General features: G+C 44.6%; 2 protein-coding genes across 4 annotated transcripts; one reads left to right on the top strand and one right to left on the bottom strand.

The window, feature by feature from the left end:
• Positions 1 to 156: 156 nt before the first annotated feature.
• UBE2Z (ubiquitin conjugating enzyme E2 Z) lies at positions 157 to 12673 on the top strand. Its single transcript, XM_030541379.1, has 7 exons — positions 157 to 261; positions 2728 to 2800; positions 4509 to 4696; positions 6118 to 6229; positions 7138 to 7250; positions 7935 to 8025; positions 10322 to 12673. The coding sequence occupies exons 2-7, from the start codon at positions 2735 to 2737 to the stop codon at positions 10490 to 10492; spliced, it is 741 nt and encodes a 246-aa protein (XP_030397239.1). The 5' UTR covers positions 157 to 261; positions 2728 to 2734; the 3' UTR covers positions 10493 to 12673.
• On the bottom strand, positions 9402 to 22857 carry SNF8 (SNF8 subunit of ESCRT-II). Of its 3 annotated transcripts, XM_030541375.1 has the most exons (9): positions 22724 to 22857; positions 21779 to 21829; positions 18627 to 18765; positions 17903 to 18007; positions 15680 to 15752; positions 14257 to 14398; positions 13898 to 13972; positions 13011 to 13172; positions 9402 to 9568 (listed from the first exon to the last, which is right to left on the bottom strand). In XM_030541375.1, exons 1-8 carry the CDS (start codon positions 22775 to 22777, stop codon positions 13035 to 13037), a joined length of 777 nt encoding a protein of 258 aa, XP_030397235.1. In that variant the 5' UTR covers positions 22778 to 22857; the 3' UTR covers positions 9402 to 9568; positions 13011 to 13034. The 3 variants fall into 3 exon arrangements, with proteins under 3 accessions (XP_030397235.1, XP_030397234.1, XP_030397236.1); XM_030541374.1 differs by lacking the exon at positions 9402 to 9568 and having other exon boundaries at positions 12168 to 13172; XM_030541376.1 differs by lacking the exons at positions 9402 to 9568; positions 18627 to 18765; positions 22724 to 22857 and having other exon boundaries at positions 12168 to 13172; positions 21779 to 21812.
• Positions 22858 to 23391: the final 534 nt, after the last annotated feature.

Below are 23391 nucleotides of genomic sequence, written 5' to 3' on the forward strand. Positions count from 1 at the left end.
GGGCCCCGGGGGCGGCGGAGCGGGCAGCCCCGGCGTGTTCATCCCGGCCGAGCTGTGGGCGGTGGCCGGGTTCGGGGCGCCCCCCGCGGGGGCCGGAGTCCCCCCCGGGAGCGGCGGGGCCCCCCTCGCCGGGCTGCCCGCGGCCGCCGCCGCTGCGGCCGGGGCCGCGCTGCTCACGCACTCCGCCTTCTGGGACCCCACGGTGAGCGGCGACTGGGACAGCGAGAGGCCGAGCCCGGCCTGCCTGCTGCGGATCAAACGGTGAGCGAGCGGGCGGGCGGGCCGAGCCGGGGACCCCAGCCCCACGGGCCTGCCCGCCCTGGGTGGGGGGTGTCTGTAACTACAACCCCCGCCTCCCATGGGTCCCTCCCCCGGGATAGCGCGCCCCAACACCGGGCCCCCCGATGGGGAATCCCCCGTTCGCCTGGTGTCTTCCCTGCTCCGGGCCCAGCCAGCACCCCGCCTACCCGCTGGGGATCCAGTGACCCCCGCCCCCAGTGCCGCAGTCATGTCTCTTCCTGCCGGCCTCCCCCCGCCCGGCCTTGCTGGGATAGCCAAGGACTTCCCTGGCGAAATCGCCTCTGAGTAAATGCCCCGTCATGGTGATAATTAGTTGCTCTATTTGGGATCTCCCGAAAGGAGCCGGTTGTCTGTGCTTGGGGCCTTCCCCCTCTTTCTAAACCCTCGTGATCTCTTCCACCTTCTTACTCTTTGAGCCTAGAGTTTTGGGCTTTGCATTACCAACACACACAGGCAGATGGGACAGTGTATGTGGAGTGGGCCCTAGCCACCTAGATAGCCTATACCACATGGATGTCATCAGCATTTGTGCTGGGAACAGGACAAACTCTTCCATGTTGTTCTGCTGTATGGCCTGAAGTCACCTTTTGAGGCACCTATATATCCTAGGGTACTGGATGCATTTCTTCATGCTCTAGCACTTACAGCTTTCCACAATGGAGTGTGGGGCTACCTCACTCATCACCCCTTTGGTCTTGTCCCCAGAGGTATCTGCAGCTCTCTAGGTTTTAGTAGACTTCCCCAGTGTTAGGAGAATGTTCTGTGCATCAAAATGCTTTAGATTCCCTCTGGCTTTGTTCACGCATCTACTCCCAGCTGACTGCTGCTGCTCTAGAGCCAGCGTGCTAATGCCACTTTGTATTTATAAAGCACTTTTCAGCCAGAAGGATCACAAAGTGACTTGCAGGCTGTATACATGTAAGATCATGTATCCACTTTTCGGGTGGAATGTGATACCTGTTCTCCATGCGCAGCAGTGCTGTACAGCACAGGAAATGAAGCATCTCATGTGCACATGAAACTTCCAGGTAAATGTAGTAGACAGAATAAATTATCCACCATTGACATTTGGCAGTTCATATGGATCAGCAGCTTCTTGCTAAAACTGCCACAGTCCTTTTCATTTATCATTTTAATGGGGGAATTTTCTGTTAATTCCCCCCTTTGTCCCCCACCTGGTTTAAACCATTCTTGCTGCTATCAGTGGCTAGGAAAATATGACTTCATACAACTCAACAGAGCATATGTTTTGCCCCTTCCATGCAAGGATCTCAAAGCCCATACATTGAATTCAGCCTCACAACTGCATTTTACAGGTGCATACGAGAGGCAAAGTGACTTCCCCGAGGTTAACGATGAAGCTGTGTCAGAGACAAGAGTAGCATTTTGATCTCTTAATTCTGTCCTGTGCATTCAACATAAGATGATGCCTCACCTGACCAAAACTACCTCTACTTAATCTATTGTGCTGGCTGTCTGCCAGTGAGTGATCTGAAACCCAATGTCTCTGTGCATCTGCAAATTAGGAGTTTTTTGTATTAGATCAATAGGGGAATGGGTTTCTTTTTTGTGTTCCTAGATTGAATTATAAGGTGTTCATTACTGGCCCACCCATAACCCTGTTCTTTCATTTGCCTGAGTGGTGCAAATTGATCAGTTCAGCTGTTTCTCCTCTAACTGCAGTATTAGAGGCTGCATGTAAAAGGATTGCTCACATTAGGTCTGGCGTGTTAATCAACTTTATAACAATACAACAACATGTTGTTTTAAATACTGGCATTACGTCAATAGATTCTTCCTCTTCCCTCATCACCAATATCATTGCTTGCCAAATGATTGCATATCCTTGTTCTACTGCCGGTTATAAAACTCCTTAACTTCACCATAAGATGGTACAAACTATGTTTCCAGTCCAAACGGACAATAGCACTAACTTAATAATACTTTGTAAGAAGATGAGGTTCTCCTGTCACTTCAGAAGTTTCATCTGCCTAGTCATACTGCTGAAAACTTTAGCTCAGCTCAGTTTTCTTTACAATCAGGAAGGCTTTTTGAAAATCCTTTTGTGGCTGTGTGCAACTCGGGTCAACACTGGGAGGTGCTCTTTCACTGTTAGAGGTGGAGTGCTGCCCTATGTCCCCAACTCGCAGTGAGTCGGATCTGATTCCATATCTCTTTTGTTACATATTTTGAGAGCATGTGCACTCCTTATCTCCTACAGCTCTTCTTCTGGATAAGCAGGAACAGCTTAGCCAGAAAACAATGAAATGGCAACAAAATAAATGCTTTCAGTAACAGGTTTACTTCTTAAAATACACCCCTTTGCGCGCGCTCTCTCTCTCTCTCTCTCTCATACTCTGTTCTGTTCCTTGGATTGGGCTGGACCCTGAGGGAGAAAATGGCTAATTTCTGTTTTGTTTTCTTCAGGGATATCATGTCCATTTATAAGGAACCACCCCCTGGAATGTTTGTTGTGCCTGATCCCCATGATATGACTAAGGTAAGTGAATATCCAGAACTGATCCAACTTTCCCCTTCTGTGTATCTTGTTTTGCTGGCTACTTTAAGATTTAGTCCATATAAGGCTTGTCAGTATCATGTTGGGGTGGGTAAGAATATCATAGAGCATCCTCAAAAGGTTGTAAAAGAATAAAGTAGCTTAAATTTTCCTGGGGACAGTGGGAAGGGGTTGTGTTTAAAACTGGAAGAGGCTTTCAAGGAAGCTGGCTTTGTGAAGTGAGAAACCTTGGCGCTGCAGATAAATCCTGTAGCGCCTCCATGGCCATGTGACTTGGTAAAGCACCAATCCTGCTGGCTTCGTGCTGCCAGTGCTTGAAAACTATCAGTGGAAATGTTTGAGGAAGAGCTGACTCCACTGTGAGCTATTGGATATGGGAAGCTGGGGATGGTAAATGTGGTAGTCAGATGCATCAGAAACTTCAGATTAGTGACCCTGTTGGCCATGATTCACATCCACGCTGCTGCAGAGAGGTGTAAGTTACACTGCCCGTGTTAGCCTGCATCCCTGTGCCCCAGCGGAGGTGTTCTTGGGAGAGGCCTGTCCATGTAGTTTCTGCTAAGTGTCACACTGCAGTCAGGATACCCTAGTAAGTTTGCAGACAATGGATGCTAACAGGATGCATTTGATGTTGTGCATCTCCCAGCCTCTGTCTGACATCCACTCTTTGGGCTGCACTGGTTCCTGGGAGACTCATAGTGGATGAGAAGTTGCCTCGTCTTTTCCTGTTGCTGCAAGCTTTTCCCACCTCTCCAACAAAGTTTCCACTTCCAGGTTCCACCAGCACTAACCCTTGGTTGAATTTGAGGCCTTTGGGTTTTACAATACTGCAAGGGAATAGTTGAGAGAATTCCTATATACAAAAATACTCCAAATTCCGAGTATATACTCAGTATTTTAGTCATAACTTTGGCCCAACTTGATGCTGGAAGCTGAAAATACACACACGTTTTCCAACAATGCATTATATCATTGACCATGTCCTAGAGCGTCTTAGTATTGGCATCTTCTTGCAAATCACGAGGAGTTAAAAAGCATTTTAAAAAAGCACGGAAAGAAATAAAATTGCTCAACTAATAGCTTCGGAGGAGTAGTTTCACTTGTATGTGATCAGGATTTTCAGAGGTAACTTTACGGTGAGGAGAGAATATGCTCCTAACTTTAGGTCCTGGCTGAGGAAAGTTAGTGATCTGTTTAAGTACAAATCAGTGCAGTATCTTCAAGCCAAGCAAAATCCTCTTGCTGGCGGAAATTCAGAAGTTGGAAAATAAATCGTTGGGGATGGAAATAGGTGGTGAATGTTATTTTTTCTTAATTGCTTTTTGTTTTTAAATCCTGTACTTTTGAAAAGTCGAGCTCTTCCGATGAAGTACTGTGTACTCTGCGTTTGGCTGTGCAGACATGGAGCGGATGTATGTGCAAGTGTGTGAGACGTGCAGCTGCTGCGGCCCCTTTGTAAAAATGGCTACGTAAGCACGCATCGCGCACAGGTGTGGCAGAGAAATGTGAAGCCAGTGGCTCAGGGAATGAGTGAGTCTGGCAGGGAGGGGAAAGAGTGGACCGTGTATGACATGCTTGTGAGAGAAGCCTGGTCTGTGTTGGGATTCCTTGCACTTGTTCGGTTTTGTTGAGAATTTCACCGTGCTGCGCAATTTTGAAGTGGTGCGCAAGATGGGCTTTTGTTTTGCAGATTCATGCATTGATCACAGGCCCATTTGACACGCCTTATGAAGGGGGTTTCTTCTTGTTCCTGTTTCGCTGTCCTCCAGATTATCCCATCCACCCACCAAGGGTCAAACTGATGACAACAGGGAATAATACAGTGAGGTTTAACCCCAACTTCTACCGCAATGGGAAAGTCTGCCTGAGTATTCTAGGGTAAGAGGAGACTTCAGCTGTTTCAAGGGGAAGCCAGGAGTTTGCTGCAGGCAGTTATCTGCAGTATGTCCCCCTCTTTGCATATTTCGGTCCCAATCCTGTAGTGATATCTGCCTGCACAGACCCTGCATGAAGTCACTTGTACAATGGAGGCCTTAACGCTGCCAAAATGTAGCTAAACTACAACTGACTTTCTTTGAACCTACAAAAGCCAGGACGGAAATTCTCTTCTCTCCGCCATTGTGCCTAAGTAACACAACATTCTTCCCCTCTCCCAGTCCCACCATAGAGTTTTGGCCTGAACTTTTGCATTTCTTCTGCTTTTTGTGGTTTGAAGGCCGTCCGTTATTGTTGTCTGAATGTAGATTTTTGTGGTTTTAATTTCCCGTGTGTGTGTGGTTTTTAAAAAGAAAATAGAAATTAAAAAAAAGCCACTAAGAACTCCCTGGAAAGCTGTTTAACTGCTTCTCTGCTTCCGCCTGTGCTCAGCGCAAAACCATGAGTAGTATAATTATTTTAAGTCCCCAGTAGAGCACTGCCTATTCAAACAGTGCTTTTACAAACTTAGGCTCCAGTTCTGCAGATGCTTAATTTTAAGCAGGTGAGTAGTCCCATTAGCCTCAACTGGACTACTGTGCTTAAAGGACACGTATTGATGGTCCCAATCCTGCAAACGCATTAGCCCGTCCCTGACACGTTAACAATGTAAGGGCATGATCTTGGGTGCCACTGAGCACCGTGCAGCTCGGCGTGAAGCCAGTGCAGGCTGCAGATGCTCATTGTCTCTCAGGGTTGGGGTCTAAATTCGAGCAAACCCAGAACAACGGTTTAAGGAAGGAAGATTATTGATGTAAAGGGAGGGGGTGGGTTTGAAGCGGGAGGCACTTGGTTAGGCAGACCACCTCAAGCTCTTGGGACGTGCATCAAACTGAAAGGCGGAGGGAAAGGGAGCAGTAAAAATGAAAGGATTTGAAAGCATCTCATGTGCTAGGTGCATCCTTCTTTTGAAATGCTGCCATTCCTAGGGGAGGAGAGAGAGGATCTATAGCAAAAGGGTTAAGGGCAGCTAATGCAGAGTCGTCTTCTAGCAGTGTCCCTCTGCATAAAGGGGTGCGCACCCCTGCATTTGGAATAACACAGTGAGGTTTAACCCCAACTTCTACCGCAATGGGAAAGTCTGCCTGAGTATTCTAACACTAACTTCACCCATAAAAGCTTCTGAACACTGCAGATCATTGGGGGCTGTTCTGGGCTCCGTTTTTCTTGTCCACTTCCCCTTCTGGATAATCCCCTCTTAGGTTTTTCTGATTTCCTAAACTGGGGTTTGTTGACTTTGAGAGTGGTAATGGTGAAAGGGGAGGTCACTGCGTCATATTGTAGGTCTTGTGTTTAAATACATTCCTATGTTTATGATGTTTCAGCACTTGGACTGGTCCTGCTTGGAGCCCAGCACAGAGTATCTCTTCAGTCCTCATCTCCATACAGTCTCTGATGACTGAGAACCCCTATCACAACGAACCTGGCTTTGAGCAGGTAATAGATCTGATTGAGCACGGTTTACTCCAGTTCTGAGATGACTTTGACTGCTGGGTCATCGTCGTCCCCCCACCCCCCCCCCGCTCCCTCACTCCAACAGTGAATTCCCTCTTGCAGAGAGACAGTCATCCCGACGCTATGCAAGCAATTTGAGCTGAAGTGTATACTTATGGGCAAAAGGGAGTGTTGTCTAGTAGTTAGAGAACTGGAAGATTCCTGCTTTCTGTTTCATTCTTTGCTGCTGAGTTGCTGTGACCTTGAGTAAATCTGTTAACTGTGCCAAACCCCAATTTACCCCACCTATAAAATGGATATGATGCTACCTGACTTGCAGAAGAGCTCAAATGTTTGTAATTCCTTTTGAGATTTGTATGGTGGAATATCCTGTCAGCGCTAATGGTCACCTGGCTTAAATACACAGGGCTTGGGTTAAAAAAGTGTTAGCACTCATGCCGCAGAGCCAATGCCACGGATCCCGTTGTAATTTTACATTATAAGTAAGGTAGTGGAATTAACTGGAAACGTACAGGAAACTGACTATATCTGCAGGGTTTTTTCCTAGTTCTCCCAATCTCTGCTGACAGTAAATGGCTTCCCTGGGACGTATTGATTCATGTAGGACATAACAAACTGCTCAGGTTATCCTGGCCTTCAGTCCCAGAGAGAGAGACTTGTGCTGGCTTTAGCCGAGTTGATCCATCTCCTCAGCTACCGGAATCCTGTGCTTTGAGAACATGCGGAATCTCTTACCAGCTTTTCAGCATAAACTAGATCACTGTACTTCGAGCAGGCAGATCTGAGGAGAGTTCGCTGTGGAGTGTGAAATCCTTATGGCCCAAGGGGAGGGGAAGGGATAATAGCCATTCACACGGCACTGGACTCAGCAGAGCAATTTATGTTTACAGGAGAGGCACCCTGGGGATAGTAAGAACTATAACGTGTGCATTCGGCATGAAACCATCCGAGTAGCTGTGTGCGACATGCTGGAAGGAAAGTGTCCCTGTCCTGAGCCTTTACGGTAGGTAATGGGGAGTGGCCCCACCTTGCTCTGAACAGTCAGGGTCCGCTTTAACTGGGCACTTCTATATGCGTCATGTTCACTTGCTGAGTCACTGTTAGGGGCTGGATCTCTGTTGAAGGGGCAGTGTCATATATTGGAACTCTTATCTTGGTGTTTCTGAATCCTGAGTTCCAGTCCTAACTGTGTCACCGTGGGTACCGCTAAACCTGTCTGTTCCCATTCCCATATTGTAAAGGGGGATGACGTGTCCCGGTCTTGCACGGGTGGATGGTTAATTGTTCCTGATGTGTATTGAGTATAATATTTATACAGCCCCCTGTACTTGTTCCCTGCCCTGCTTTTGTCTCACTGTACATCCAGTTGCTATATGACCTCCTCTCTTGCATACTCTTGTTCCTGTATGTTGTGATTCAGTCAGGGCAGTGAGACACAAAGTTAATGCAAACCCCACGTGTCTGAGGTTCTGCTGAGCAACAGAATGGTTGCCTCAGTTGCCAGGGCAGATTTTTTTGAATGCTTGGATCATCCTTGTAAATTTTTAAGACATACACTGAGTGTTGATTAGATGAATGACAGGTTTGCTTAACTGAATGGAGTCTCATGTGGCCAGGAGGTGATGAGACCATTGCTTAAATGCTCGCTCATCCTGCATTGACCCTGTGCTCTTTTGTGGCGTTCCAGGGGTGTTATGGAGAAGTCTTTCATGGAATACTTTGACTTCTACGAGGGTGCATGCAAAGAGAGGCTTCACCTCCAAGGACAGACAATGCAGGTAAGCAGCTGGCAACCATGCCATGACTTAATTAGAAGGGCACAGTTTAATGACCTGTTAGGTTGTAAGAAATGAAAGTGTTGATGTGCCAGCTATGTGGTGTGAAGTGATGTCTGCTTGTTGAGATGGAGCCACAACTCTTTCTATTGGCCACTTTGGCTGAAGGAGGTAATGAGCTTGCCTCTCAACATGGCTACTTTAGGAGGGAGGAGAATGGGAGTTCATTGAAGGATAGAATTTCTTAAATTCTCTCCAGACATGTGCTTTGAGTTCGCATCAGCCATGAAATAAGGCTGAGAAATTCCTGTTGTTGTTTGTGTTTAGAAGAAAGACAGTGTACTAAGTGTCTGCTTAATTCTCTGTTGGTGCCAATTGTACTTCATTTGAAAGTTTCCCCTGAAAGCCAGAAAGCGGGGGAATACACCAGCTTAAATGTGCTTGTATTTCCTCTTCACGTGGATCAGGGCCATACAGGTAGTATTGGATGCAGCCCACATAACACATTGTGAGCCACATATGTGGCCCCCAATGGTAAATAAGTTGAGAACTGCTGGTCTATCCTTGGACTCGTGCAAAGAGAATAGGAAACTACTACCACCAGTTGGACATTGGTGTGATTCCAGTCGGACAGTTCCTATGTCCCTGTCAAAGGTTTAGCTAGCTGGTGTTTTTCTGCTGGCTTTAGCTATTTTGGGTACTTTACAGGACATCCTAAAACTCTCCTGTGATGCTGCTAATCTCTTGTTAAGGGCCCCATCGCAATTTTACTTAGTAATTATGCAATACAATCCTGGGAAGTCAGAGAGGTTTCTTCCCACGCTCTAATCCTGAGAACCAGCTATTAACTCTTGTAATTTTTAATCTGCGCTAGCTTAAGTGTGGACTCAAAGGTGCTTTGCTGAGACCCGGTCCCTTGAGGTGCCGAGTGCCTTCAATTTCCATTGATTTCCCAGACCCAGTACAAGCCATTGAGCTTTTCCTAGCACTGCTCCTGAGCCCCTCGTCAGAAAAAACCCTGGTTTTTTTCCTATTGCTGATTGCTAAGATATTTTGGTATGAATAGAACAGAAGAAGCTTCTAATCAGCCATCTCCCATCTGCTCATTTAAAGATATCACCATTGATGAAAAAGGGAGGTGGTTAATTTTACCACCTAGTATCTACCCATGCCCTTATTGTCAACAAACAGCCCCATAATCCATAAAATTAGAGCTTGACACAAGCAGACTGCTTGTGTTTGGACTGAATAGTGCCACCAGGCACTATTCCAACTGACTCCCATCAGTTGGAATCTTTAGTACAGCAACTAGAGGCTGTATTGTAAAACCACACGACTTGAGGGGTTATTCAGGAATGGCACCAACCACATTCTACAGTCATAACTGCTGCAGCTGCAAGGAGCAGAGGTTCAATTTATTACTGTAGCACCTAGGAACCCCATTGTGCTAGGTGCTGTACACACACAGTGCTGGTCTTACAGTGGTCGTGATTGCTGTGTTCCTGTCCCCATCATAAATTGTAGCATAGGCACTTCATTAGATGAACTGTAGATAAAAGAATAAACTGTGTGAAAATGAAGCCATTCCAAAATGTTGAGCTCAGTGTCGTTGTCAGCTTCCCCACATGAGCGTAGTGTTTGGGAAAGAAGCTGACTTTTCAGTTTTGGAGTCTAAAGTCATCTTATTTATCCCAGAGTAGGTACAGTGCAAGCTTCCTCCCAATCGCTCTGTCAGTGTGGTCCTGTCAGGGTGAGGGAGTAGGAGCTAAATCTCTCTTCCCTGTTCACTGCTGTGAGTGACTGTAGGCAAGCCTGGTCACTTGTGTGCCTCACTTTCCCCATTTGTAAAATAGGGATAATGCTACTTGACTTCCTTTAATAAAGCCTCTATAGCACTACGTGAGGTGTTAGTAACTAAGTCTGTAGTCTTTCCTGATGAGACTGTCACTCCCTCCTGCCTGAGACCAATTCATCAGTTCTCTGAAACTGGTTCAAATCCAGCCAGTGTCCACCCAAGCTTTCATCTGGCTATGGAAGGTAAACTAAGTTCCCTCCAGTTTATTTTGCCTGGGTTTTTCAGATGAGCATTTAAGAGCCAGGGTCCCATATGCTCTGCTTTGACACTGACAAACCCCTAACACACTTGCAGAGAGAGGGTTAACCAGCGTCTTTGGCCAAAATGCATCTCCTTGCCATGCAGTTGTCTGCCCTTGCGGTGGGTGTATTTCGTAGATGCCGCATAGAGTGTGATGTACTTTGGCACCGTACAAGTCTCTAAATCTTACATGTTTCCCCCCAGGATCCTTTTGGTGAGAAACGAGGCCACTTTGACTATCAGTCCCTATTAATCCGTTTGCAAGGAATTCGGCTGAAGGTGCAAGAGAAACACCAGCAGGAGAATGTAGAAATAGACTCTGACAGCAGCTCCTCGGAGACAGAGACGGACACTCAAGGGAGCTCCAAGGCTTAGAGGTGTCTCTCTCTAAGTGAGAAACCCAATCCTGGGGATGGTTCTGTCTTCGAACTCTAGAATTACCCAACAGACTTGAGAACCAAGCCAATCCCAGAGTGGCTAGAGCAGGAAGAAGTCTTCTGTCTCCTTTAATGCTCTGGTGGATACCGAACAAGAGGACTTCATGGTAGACAAAGCCAAGCTTGTGACAAGCTACTCGAAAAGGTACTTCCTATGCTAGAAAGCTGGAGCATGTGGCATCAGGTTATTTTGGAAACACCTATACTGGGTGGCTTTTTTTTTTTCTTTATTGGATTAAAACAATGAGATGTAGAATGCAAGTCCGATTTACAGCTTTTCTGTTCTTAAATAGCCCATATGTGCCCTTCCCTCTGGCCATGCTGAACTCCCAAGGACCAGAGCTGTAGGAGCACTTGGGTGGAGTCCATAATACTAAGGGGTCCACTTGCTGCTTGCCCAGGGTTAACTTCTGTCTGAGGAGAGGTGGGGCACAAGTGCTCTGCATAAGCCCATCTACCTGCTGATGTCTCTTCTAGACAGACCAAAGAAACAGGGTGGAGTCTAGCTTTCTTTCTGAAAGCTTCATCCAGTGCCTGGGTGGCTTTTGCTGGCTGAACTTTAGGTGGAAGGGGGGGAGAAATGGATGCAAACTGTAAAAGCTTATAAATCAAGAGCAGGTGCTTTTACCTTGGAAACATTGGAGAGAGAATCACTGTTTCTTTTAAAACAACCCCCCCACACCCAAATCAAGGCTTTTGTTTTTTTATGATCTTGACTGGAGTTGACACGTTCTACTTTGGCTCTTCTAAATGGAAGTGCTGTTTCCTTGACTGCTGTTTGCTTTCAGCCCCTGAAGTCAGTGTTTTTTGTTTTTTTTTCTGTTAATATTTTGATCCAGGCCACATTTAAATGCTAGGATAAGGGACACTTGTAAGTAGGAAGCCAGTTTCTGATGGAGTCCTACAGAGAAGGGGAGGAGCGAATGTCAATAGCAGCAGAATATTCCCTTGCTAAACTTGGCCAGTGGTAAAACTAGTTCTCGGAACGATCAAAGCTTTAACAGCAGAGTCTCCTTTTTGAGCAATTCATACCTCTTGGGCAGGTGTTGTCTGGCTGCATATGCCATTACATCAAGGATGTATTTAAAGTAGGGGTATGGAGATGAAACATACTAAGGTCAAGCAAGCAGATAAATAAGCCTGATTTGGTAACAAAATAAAATCACCAAACTGGGTGGTAAAATGCTCCCCTAAATTGAGCACATAGAATGGTGCATCAGCCTTCCCACCCACCCCTGCCCCCAAATTCCTTTGCTGTAATCCTTTTTCCGATTTATTGTAGCATGGAAAGAAACTCCAAGCCAGGAAACTTTGTTCTAAAAAAATTGTTTTTGTAGATCAAATTGCAGTTGTTTTCAATGTCCCACATGTTGAATTGTTTTCAATACAGATTGTTGATATTCTACATAAACTTTTGTAAACTTTCAGAAGCCTGCCTCCTGCTGCGTAAGTAGCCTTGAAGTTGAAAGATGTTAAATGGCACCTTGAATTCAGGAATGTTTCCAACAACTTTTTTTCCCCTCAAACAAAATCTCACCTTAGGTCTGTCATTGGTATGGTTTAGAATAGAACCCTAGCTTCTCTGAAGGGAAACTCACATAGGACACCCCACATGGAAGTAAATACAGCAGTTTATTCCTTGATATAAGGTTTCATGGAGGCATATCTGTATGAGAAGGCACAAGCCGTGCTTCTGTGATGCCTCTGTTTAATCCCCTTGTAAATTTCACTGTTTCCATCAATCAATAGTATCCCCACTTTAAAATGGGTTAGAGCTGGGCCTCTGCCTTCATAAGGCAGATCTCATTCAGAAATATGTATGTGATGCATGTGGCATTACCATCCACACACACAATGCCTTACTATGGACACCATTCACCTAAAGCATGTGGCTGTAAACGTATTAGTTTAATAGCGCTGTTACCCGTCCTGCTGTTTCTGAATGTTTCCATTTCAAAGTGACAATCCTCAATGACTGCTCTAGGCAGACCTGTTTTAGTGACAGAGTTTTAGACCTAATGATTTGAAAATATATGCACAAGAGTCACTATAAAACACCTTGTTTATATACAATTGTACATAAGATTTTTTTTGTGCAATAAAGTTTGTTTTGGCAGAATCTAGACTATTGTATTTTTCATGGGGAAAGTGACTTGAGCTTTCTAAAATACTTGAGCAGGGATGCTGGTGGGAACAGTTTAGTCTCCACAGCTGATAAGCTTAAAGTGGAATTTACCCTTTTAAGGAGGTAGAATCACTTTTACATCCTTCCAGTGTTCTAGTTTAGAATAGTAGCCCTTTAAGTCACACCGCTGGTAAAGGTTGGTACAATTCAAAGGAAATTTAAAGCTGTATAATTTTGACCAATTAAATGGTTAAACCTAAGGACTTTGTTTAAACAAACTTTAAGGCTAAATGTCCTACTTCAAGTAATACAGCACAGGGAGAACATGTACAGCTCCATGTTTTCCTCTTAACAGTCAGGGTATTGCCTCCTTTGCTTCCTCTGGAGTGATTTCCTGAGAGTAAAGTTCTGTAAAGAGAGCCGGCAGCCAGTACTGAGATTCCCCTGGAGCTTGTGTGTCAAGCCAGGCCATGCCTTCCTTCAGCAGGTGTTCCTGTCAAAACAGACCAAGGTCTCAGAAGCCGAATGGAGAAAACAAGGATCTGCAAAAAGTCAGTTGAAGCATGCAAGAACCACTTCTGCATTCCAGCCCTTCTACAGGCAGGAGAAGGAAGAGTCCTGTGACTCAATTTAGCACTAGACTGGGCTTCCTTTGAACTACAAGCAGCTAGACTGAGTGGGGCAGACAACTGATCACCACTTCCGCTACTGGAAGTGTTCTCACCCACTACAAATATTTAAAGGGCAAGTGGCTATACTGACTGCAGAAACACTTCACTACAGTTACCTCCATTCTCTCCACATACTGCACTGGGTGGGGACAGATGAAGATGATGATCAAAGTGTATTCTACAATCATGGAAGCAAAGCCAAAGCCGGTGAGTAAATTTTACAGAACTAAGGAAGGTGTAGCCCCAATCCCAAGGCAGGAAATAAGGAGTGGCAGGAGTGAAGTGTGTACATAGTTCACAGCAGCACCAATCAAAGGCCTGGACCTGCCATTAAGAGGATTCTACCTCACATCCTGGCCACACTGAGTCCTACAGGGGTGAAGAACCCATTTTACTTTCTCCCTAGTTTGGTCTTGCAGACTAGATGGTAGGGCACAGTAAAAAGAGTGTAATCCCATTAGGATGGATGTGGTAGTGTAAATGGTTGGATTAAATGCCATTGTAGCAGGTTACAAACAAGCATACCCCACAAGGACTATATACATACCAGCACATGCTTGGCACGTTCCATCTCCCACTTTAAACTGGACTCGATCTCGCTGACAGTTACGTACCCCTTTTTCTGGAATAAGGGAAGGAAAATTTGTAGGACAATTATTTCAGTGCACAGAAAGCTCCTTACTGTCTGCTAAGCAGCAGGACTTAATAGCAGAGTCCATGTTTTGGAATGTCTACTTGCCTATATGTTCATATCTTTACAAGCTGAGACCTTAGGTTCTTGCTCATATTAGAATTTACACTCTTCATACCATCTCTTCTCTATCTATAGAGCCTGCCCTAGTATGTCAAGGGTACTCTCTGGCCCCTCAGGGGTAGCTTATACTAAAGAATCTCTTGCCACATTACCTCGGCCAGCTGCAAAACCACTGTGTGATCCATGTTCAGTTCAGCTGGTACAGACTGGATCAGATATGTTCCTCCGACAGGAATAATCCCAAAGCCACTACCCAGAACTTTCAGCTTCTTGATAGCGCGGAGGAGATCATCCCTGAAGAGGCAGTGGGAGTGAATATAAGACTTTAAAAGAAAAGCTTTTGCTCTTCAGTTGAACCAGATGCTAAGTAATGTAGTAAATAAGGGACAACTGTACAAGTGGCAAAGTTAAGGTCTGAAATGCAGAGGCCACTCCCGCATGTTGAGTGGCTATAGTAATTTCTTCTCATGCTAAGCATCTCTGAAAAGTCAGATGCTATTTGTTTATGTTTTCATTCATACTTACCAAGAGGCAACAGCAACTGAAAAGATTGCTTGCCTTCCTTCCATTTAAGGTGTGCTCTGATTCCAACAAGATCCTGAAAGGGTCACTAAAACTGTTTCAGTGAACTCATTCCACAACTGTCTAGAACATTCGTTATATAAGTCCTGTGAACTCAAACTCTAAATTGCCAAAATAAGATTCAAAAGACAAGGTCAGGCCCAAAATTCAGATACCGTAAGACAACCTTTTGCAAACTATCAACGGAAAGGTCTCCAAGCACAAGAAAGTTTCAACTGAACTTTCGTTATTTCAACTGTTATTTGTTCAAGTAATACTCTAGCAGGTTGGGGACTGGTAGACAGTAACACCTTACTAATGCAGGAGAAGAAAGTGAAACTCAGTCTATTTTCACTGTCCAAGTGAATCTGTGGCAAAAGTATGAATCTCATTTTCATAAGATGTTACACTTAACATACTAAATACAGGTTTCAGAGCAGCAGCTGTGTTAGTCTGTAAGCCCACAAAAGTTTAGACTAACATTCATTTGAGCATAAGGTGCCAAAAGTACTCCTGTTTTTTATACTAAATACAGATTTCCCTATCTTAGCAGTCCTCTTAAGTAACTCAATGTAAAGTCAAAAATAAGGTTTTTTTAATTAGTCTGTCAATTCTCCTTGATGCAAGTACAGACTGTTTACATTGCAATACAGACTGAGCTAATGTTTCACTTGTAGGACTTTAGTGTAATTTGTCTTAATGTATGATTTGCAAATACAGATTCTTATTAACTGATCTAAGCTATCCTAAAAATATTTTGCATAATGTAATCTTGAGAGGAGGGAAGAGGGCAGGAACCAGGCTGGGCCCCTCCAGCAGGCATATCATTTATAATAGGGCATTACTTGCAACCTTAATTATGGACTCACTACTGACAGACTTATTATTATGGAGCTATCTGGGGTTATATTAGCAGCAGCAGAACTTTCAGGTGCCTGCCTATATTAACTGTCACTTTTTATTCATGCTGTTTTCAGGCTCTCCTTGATTGTAACAGTTCAAGCAGATACTCACTGGCTGACATCCTGGGCAAACTTCCCTCTTCCCTTCAGCACTTGCTGATGAAGTTCCTCCAGGGTTATGAGACCTAGAACAAATGAGGGAGGTGATGTTAATACAGAGCAAACTTCCTCTGGTAGCATTATATAGCACTTGAAATTCCTTTTCACATTCACCATTATCTTACATGTTCCTTTCATTTATGTAGTCATTTTAACCCCTGTTTTTCACTGTATTCAATTTCACCGCTTTAGACAGGATATTAAATATCTAAACATTTCTATTCCCAGATTGAGAGTACTGCAGAGTTAGTTGGTTTTCTCCCATTAATGGATCAGGTACATTTAATTCAATTAAAAAGGGACTGTAACCTCCTGTCTCTTTGTTCTGTGTTTGTCCAGCACCTACCACCATGGAGTTGTGGTCCAAAACTGGGGCTGCTAGCCACTAATGCAGTACAAACTAACAGCAGATGCCATACACGTGACGTTACCTTACAATAAATGCTTGCATAGTAAGTTGCTTACTCTAGATGTCAGAAGTATTTCTAACTTTTACTAGGCAGGATATCAGGCCAGTTCTTTAAAATTAGTTTTGTCCATTTATTTATTTAGCAATAGTGGGCTAAAAATTCATTTTTTTCCCCCTCTGTGTTTGTCTCTATGTATAGTTTAATAAAAAATCAATTACTAATCCTCCAATCTTTGCTATTAACTTGATGTACTGCTACAGGCTCACCAGGCATATTTTATGGCACTGTTAAGCAGCGTCTTTGCTGCTAAAAAATGGTGTAAGAAGTTTACATTGTAATAACTAACACACATTAGCTATTTCACTATAAAATCCTATCAGTGACTGCATGCAGGTCGCTTTCACTGCACTGTAGCTAGGCAATAGCAACACTATCACCTCCCATCCACAGTTCAACTCATCAAGCAAAAAGCGACAGAGCCTTGCCTCCAGCCAGGGTGGATTTGATTTTAAATCACTACTCAGGAAGACTCGATTTAATCATGGTTTTCTACATAAAAGTGCATTCTTGTTGGTTATTACTTTAATACATATTCTTCACAACTCAGAGGTTTCATTTTTAGAAGGTACACACTATACATTTTTAAACAGTGATTTATTCTGAAAGCTTTTCAGATGAGTTCTACAGCTATATCAGAAAATGAATGATTGTTTGGTTATTTCATTTACCAAAGGTAATTGAAGCAGTTCACCTCCCAATGACTTGATAAATAGCTATCTCCAATTTAACAGGTTAATCATTAATATTTGGAGGATTTTCTTGCCATGCTGTATTAGGAGGAGAACATCACCAGACATTTAAATTGTTTTATCTAAGTAAAACATTAAGTATTCCGGATTTTTTTCCTTCAACAGCCAACATAATATTTTAACAAAAAAGCATATGTCCCTCATGTCTGTCTCACATTTATCTCCAGACTTCTTCTCCTTATCCAGATCTATTCTGCCCCCCACAATCTTCTATTCATTGAACTTTTTGAAACTTTGCACTTGTAGAGAGAGGTAAGGGATTGAGACTGTGTACACAAATTTGCAGAGGGACAATAGAACTGAGGTCTATTATTTCTCAAAAAAACATTTTTGCTGTTAACAGGCATGTTACCTCTGGAGACACAAATCCACAGTTTGAGAACTGCAGAACGAAACACCTCTGATGGGATCTTCTAGACTGAGCACTGAGTCCCATTGGGTAGATAGAAAGATTAACCTAAAGAATCTGTACAGAAGACCCTGGAACCCCATAAGATTGGGTCCCTAATCCATGAACTATTTGAACTCATTTACAAAACTTTTCTTAAACATTACATGAATATATTGTCTCATACTATAGAATTAGAATTTCTAATCCCTATTCCATGAGGAGATATCTTTGCACTATAATGTATCTTTAGATTGTTTTTTTATAAAAAACGCTTTTTGAGGAACACAGATTTTTATCCACCCTGTCTCCAACGGATTTTCTAAGGAAAAACAAAAGCCGTGTGTGTTAGCTACCTCACTGTAAAAACCAAACCACTTTTTTTTTTTATTGGAGCAGAGACAAAGCCAAAACCATTTTCTCAGCACTTTTTGAAACCCGATAAAGTACACCACACACTGAGCATCTTACCAAGCATGGCTCAGTTTTCAGAAGCACCTTGTAACATACAACCGGCAGAAGCCAGTATTTGCTCCTGTGCTCAAGAGGCAAACATGTAGAGTCCTCACCTCCATTTCTGTGTTTCAGAGCCAGACAAACTTCAATAATCTGAACACCCAGCTCATAGTAGAAGTCTCCAACTCCCAGCATCTCTGACCAGAATCCTTTACCAGCTGCAAAGGAAGGGGGGGGGAGGGGGAAGGAGAGAGAGGGAGAGTGTGTGTTAGATTAGGCATCAAGACTATTCTTCTTCATTAACAGCCTAATCCTCCAAGGTATTTATGCTCCTAAATACCTTGGGGGATCTGAGCCTTACTGATGGCAGTAGGGCTACTTTCAGTCACAAGCACTGTACTGTGTAGCGTTTGCAGGACTGGGCCCTGCGATAAGGTGATGCAGCAGCCCAGAAGGAGTTAAGGGAGCCCTTCCTATCACAGGGTAGGCAAGATGTATAAGGATGTGTCCTTTCAGTCTCCAGTCTGTCAGCCAGAGAAAATCCGATTTGTCCACGGAGTTGCTTTATTTTGGGTTGTTCATGTCTTTTTTGTTCAAACAATAAAACATGTCCTAATGGAAAGGCCTTAAAAGGACTTAGTCCTGGTGTTTGCTTCCCTTCCCAGGCTGGCAAAACAGTCTATCAGTTTACAGGCCCAAAGAACCAAATCCCACCATCTTTATTCAGCACAGCTCCTATCAACTTCAATGAGAGATTTTACCGAGCAAAGACAATACAATTTGTCTCCAAACTCAATCACGACATTCAGCATTAAACCTCTCCAGCATATTCCTTACATGCCAATGGATCCACTCCAATGGTTGCACACATGTCCTGAAACTGGACCCGAAACTGGGGATTTTTACGAATCTCTTGCTTGTGTTTGCTGGCAAACTCTTCTAAGTTGGTCTTAAACATGTCCAGTTGTTTAGACATCTGTAAGTGACAAGTGAAGAGGGGAAGCATCTATGACTGAACGCTTGCTTTGTAACATTATATAAAACAGTAAGGCTTTAGAAAAGCACAGCATGGCACTGATACAAAATATGACAAAGTCCCTGTTTAACTTACACAGACACAAGAACAGCCATACTAGGTGAGACCAATGGTCCATCTAGCCCAGTAGCCTGTCTTCCAACAAAGGCCGGTGCCAGATGCTTCAAAGGGAATGACAGAACAGGAATAATCAGGTGACCCATCTCCTGTCATCCACTCCCAGCTTCTGGCAGTCAGAGGTTTAGGAACACCCAGAGCATGGAGTCTTAATTCTTTTCTGAATCCAGTTTATATTTCTGACCTTCACAACATCCTCCAGCAATGAGTTCCACAGGCTGACTGTGCACTGTGTGAAGTGCTTCCTTGTGTATATTTTAAACCTGCTGCCTATTCATTTCTTTGGGAGACTCCTGGTTCTTGTGTTATGTGAAGGGATAAATAACACTTCCCTGTTCAATTTCTACAGCCCATTCATGATTTTATAGACCTCTATTGCAAGGGTTCTCAAACTGAGGGTCACAAGGTTATTACATGGAGGGGGCTGCGAGCTGTCAGCCTCCACTCCAACCCTCGCTTTGCCTCCAGCATTTATAATGGTGTTAAATAAATTAAAAAGTGTTTTTCATTTATAAGGAGGGGGAGTCACACTCAGAGGCTTGGTATGTGAAAGGGGTCACCAGTACAAAAGTCTGAGAACCACTGTTCTATCATATTGCTCCTTAATCATCTCTCTTTGCTAAGATGACCAGTCCCAAAGTTTTTAACATCTCCTTGTATGGAAGCTGTTCCATACCCCATATCATTTCTGTTGCCTCTCTATATACTTTATCCGATTCTAATACATCTTTTTTGAGATGGGATAACCAGAACGGCATGCTGTTTTCAAGGTGTGGGCATACCATGCATTTATATAGTGGCATTTGGTATTTTCTGCCTTATCTGTCCCTTTCCTAACACTTAACTTTTTTGGACTGTAACTGCACATTTGAGCTGATATCTTCAGAGAATTATCCACAATGACTCCAAGATCTCTTTCTTGAGTGGTAACAGCTAATTTAGAACCGAACATTTTGTACGTATAGTTGGGATTGTTTTCCAATGTGCATTACTTTGCATCTATCAACATTGAATTTCACCTGTCATTTTGTTGCTTAGTTGGACAGTTTTGTGAGATCCCTTAGTAACTCTTTGCAGTCAGCTTTGGATATAACTATTTGAGTAATTTTGTCCTGTCTGCAAATTTTGCTACCTCACTGTTTGTCCCTTTTTCCAGATCACTTATGAATACGTTGAACAGCCTTGGTCCCAGTACAGATCCTTAGGGGACTCCCACTACTTACTGCTCCATTGTGAAAACTGACCATTTATTCCTACCCTTTGTTTCTTATATTCTAACTAGTTACTGATCCATGAGAGCACCTTCCTTCTTATCCCAGGATTCCTTACAAGCCTTTGGTGAGAGACTTCAAAGGCTTTCTAAAAGTCCAAGTACACTATATCCACTGGAATATCCTTGTCCACAGGCTTGACGACACCCTCAAAAGAATTCTAATAGATTGGCGAGGCATGACTGCCAAAGCCACATTGATTCTTCCCTAACATATTGTGTTTATCTAGGTGTCTGATAATTCTGTTCTTTACTACAGTTTCAACCAATTTTCCTGGTATTAAAGTTAGGTTTACCGGTCTGTAATTTCCAGGATTGCTTCTGGAGCCATTTAAAAACAACAAGATGACAATTGACCATAGGGATCTTAGATGGAGGATATAATAATAAAAGACTGCTCACAGGAGAAACATAATGAGAAGTCAGAATCCTTTGTTTAAATATATATTTAAACAAACAATCAGGCATAAATAATAGAGTAGTCCACAACAGAGCAGGATGGCATGGCATTTACCAGGGACAGTTTTCACCAGGTAAATTTTTTTTTTTTTTTTTTTTTTTACTGTCCCCGAAAAAACTAGTTAGTCCCAGTTTAAGGCATTTTCTATTTTAGAAATGGTTTCATTAACGCACACTTGGTTTTCATTACATATTCAAATTGTGGTTACATAAGACAGCTGATGCACTGATTAATTTAAGGCTGCACAAATAAGTAAAACTGCTGTGAGTGCAATAATAATAGCGGTAATTGAAATACTGAACAACAGAATGTCTATATACATTTTGGTTCAGTATTTTCTTCAAGGAAACTGTATATGTAATGACTCATTTCAGTATTACATAAACAAAAGTCAAAGACCATCAATTATATGAAAACGCCAGTAATGCAGAGTTGTAGGCTTAAGGCATTAAGTAAGCAGAAGCAGGCAGATTTGCAGCCTACTAGTTCAGGTCCGTTTGGTCATGCAGTGTTCTGTAATGGACCAATTCTGATGTAGTGGATCGACTGAGCTTTTGAATGGATGTATACAAAGTTTGAAAAGGTTCGTTCTGGACTTGCTGAACTTGCTGGACACTGGAGCAATTATTTTTCCCCACTTCCCAGTTTAAACTGGAATTAAGCTGGTATTCACTTGCATCCTGCCCCAAACTAGTTTTTCCTAGGAAAGTACCAACCTTACACAGGAGGCAAGATAAGGAGTGGAAAGCCAGCTGAAAAGACTGTTGGGGTTGTTTTTGGGAGTGGGGGCAGAGATCTGGAAGGCCTACTTGGTGCACACTGAAGAGGAAGTTAGTTCTTGTTGTGAAGAAGGGCCCTAAAACGTAAGCGGGAGGAGGATTCACAGTCATCCATGACTTCCAGATTTCCAGCCTAAAATCAGGTGAAACTAACAGGTGCAGTACTCTTGTTTTTCCCACCACCATTACCACATCAAGCCACAATAATAAATAGGTGGACAACTCCAGTTTCAGAGCATGCTGCAAAACCTCACATCCCTCCAACTTTCAAGTCCACCGCATACCAGCAATGGTCCCTATACACACAACCTGGAGCCGGTGTCTCACCTGAGCCAGCTGGTCTTCAGCCAGAACTGTCCCTCGCTCCTTGTATTTGGCCTAGGAGAGAAAAAAAAATCCTCCTAATCCAGGGTTTTGGAGCTGTGCTTGGAGCTGGAGCACGGACTAGTAGGTTTTTGCCCAGAGCTGGAGCCGGAGCGGAGCAATTAAAAAATCTGATTGCTCCAAATCCCTGCCCTAATCATTTTATTTAAGTTTTTCAGCAGTGCCACATAGGCCGAGACCATTTCTCCTCTGCAGGGTCCCCCACCTGTACCACCACCATTTCTGCAGTACGTCCGCATTTTAAACTAGAAAACCCACCCCAGATGCGCTCCCTACCTACCAAGAGAGGATACGCCTAGTTTGGGTGACAGGGGTGTCCTACAGCCAGTTGCTTTGGAGAAAAGAACCAGTAGTTTCAAAGTTGCTAGGGGAAGAAGGAGGACAACACCAGTGGAGTTTAAATTGTCAAAAGGGGTACTCAGGCCCAGATGAGTTCAGAGCAGGGGAGTACAGACTCTCAACACCCCAAGGATCTGGAGATGGAGAATTCAGACCCCCCTGCTTGAGGGGAAAAAGGCTCAGCCTCTCCAGGATGGAGTAGGAGGAATGGGGCTCAGCACCTCCAAAGTCCGGGGCAAGGCGGCTGGGATGGGGAGGAGGGTGTTCAGCCTCTCCAGAATCTGGGTGCAGGGGCGGACTTGGCGCTCCTCTATCTGAAGAAGGGGGAGGTCTCAACCTCCGCAGGTTGGAGGAGGAATAGGACTCAGCACCCGCAGGTCCGGGATACGAGAGGGTGGTGGAGCCTCAGGAGGGACTCGGCCCCCTGGATCTGGGACGATCCCCGGGGGGGGGTCTCAGCCCCTGCCGAGGATGTGGGTGCGCGGGGGGTGTCTCGGCCCCCCGGGGTGTGGGTCGGGCTGAGGGGGGGGCCGCGTCCCCGGCTCTCACCTCCGCCAGCTTCCTCTTGGCGATGGCGCCCGCTCCCACCCCCCGCCGGTGCATCCCGGCGGCTGGGAACCGCCCGGCTCCCGGGAAACGCTCTGGTGCCTCCCGAACCGGAAATGCCCGCTGGCAACGTCATCTCTCTGAGACAGGAAGTGGCGTCTTCTCTTCCGCGCCCCCTTCTAAAGGGGTGGGGCTAACCCCCCTGCAGCTACTGCGCCTGCGCCTTATCGCAGCGGGGGTTGATTCCCCCCTCCTCGAGATTCTAGGGGTGGGGCTAATCCCCCTGCTACCAAAAATCCTGGGGGGAGGGGAGGCTAATACCCCTTTGTATCCCCACATTCTGGGGGAGGGGCTAATACCCGCTCGTAGCCCCAAATCCTGGGGGAGGGGTCATACCAATTTGTCCCCCCAAATCCTGGGGGAGGGGCTCATACACCCAAATCCTGGGGGAGGGGTTCATACCAATTTGTCCCCCCAAATCCTGGGGGAGGGGCTCATACACCCAAATCCTGGGGGAGGGGTTCATACCAATTTGTCCCCCCAAATCCTGGGGGAGGGGCTCATATCAATTTGCCCTCAAATCCTGGGGGAGGGCCTCATACCAATTTGTACCCCTGCCCAAGTGTTGAGGGTCAACTTCCTACCAAAATCTTGGGTGTTGGAGTCTAATC

Source organism: Gopherus evgoodei, chromosome 23, assembly GCF_007399415.2.
Source record: "Gopherus evgoodei ecotype Sinaloan lineage chromosome 23, rGopEvg1_v1.p, whole genome shotgun sequence".
Taxonomy (NCBI): domain Eukaryota; kingdom Metazoa; phylum Chordata; order Testudines; family Testudinidae; genus Gopherus; species Gopherus evgoodei.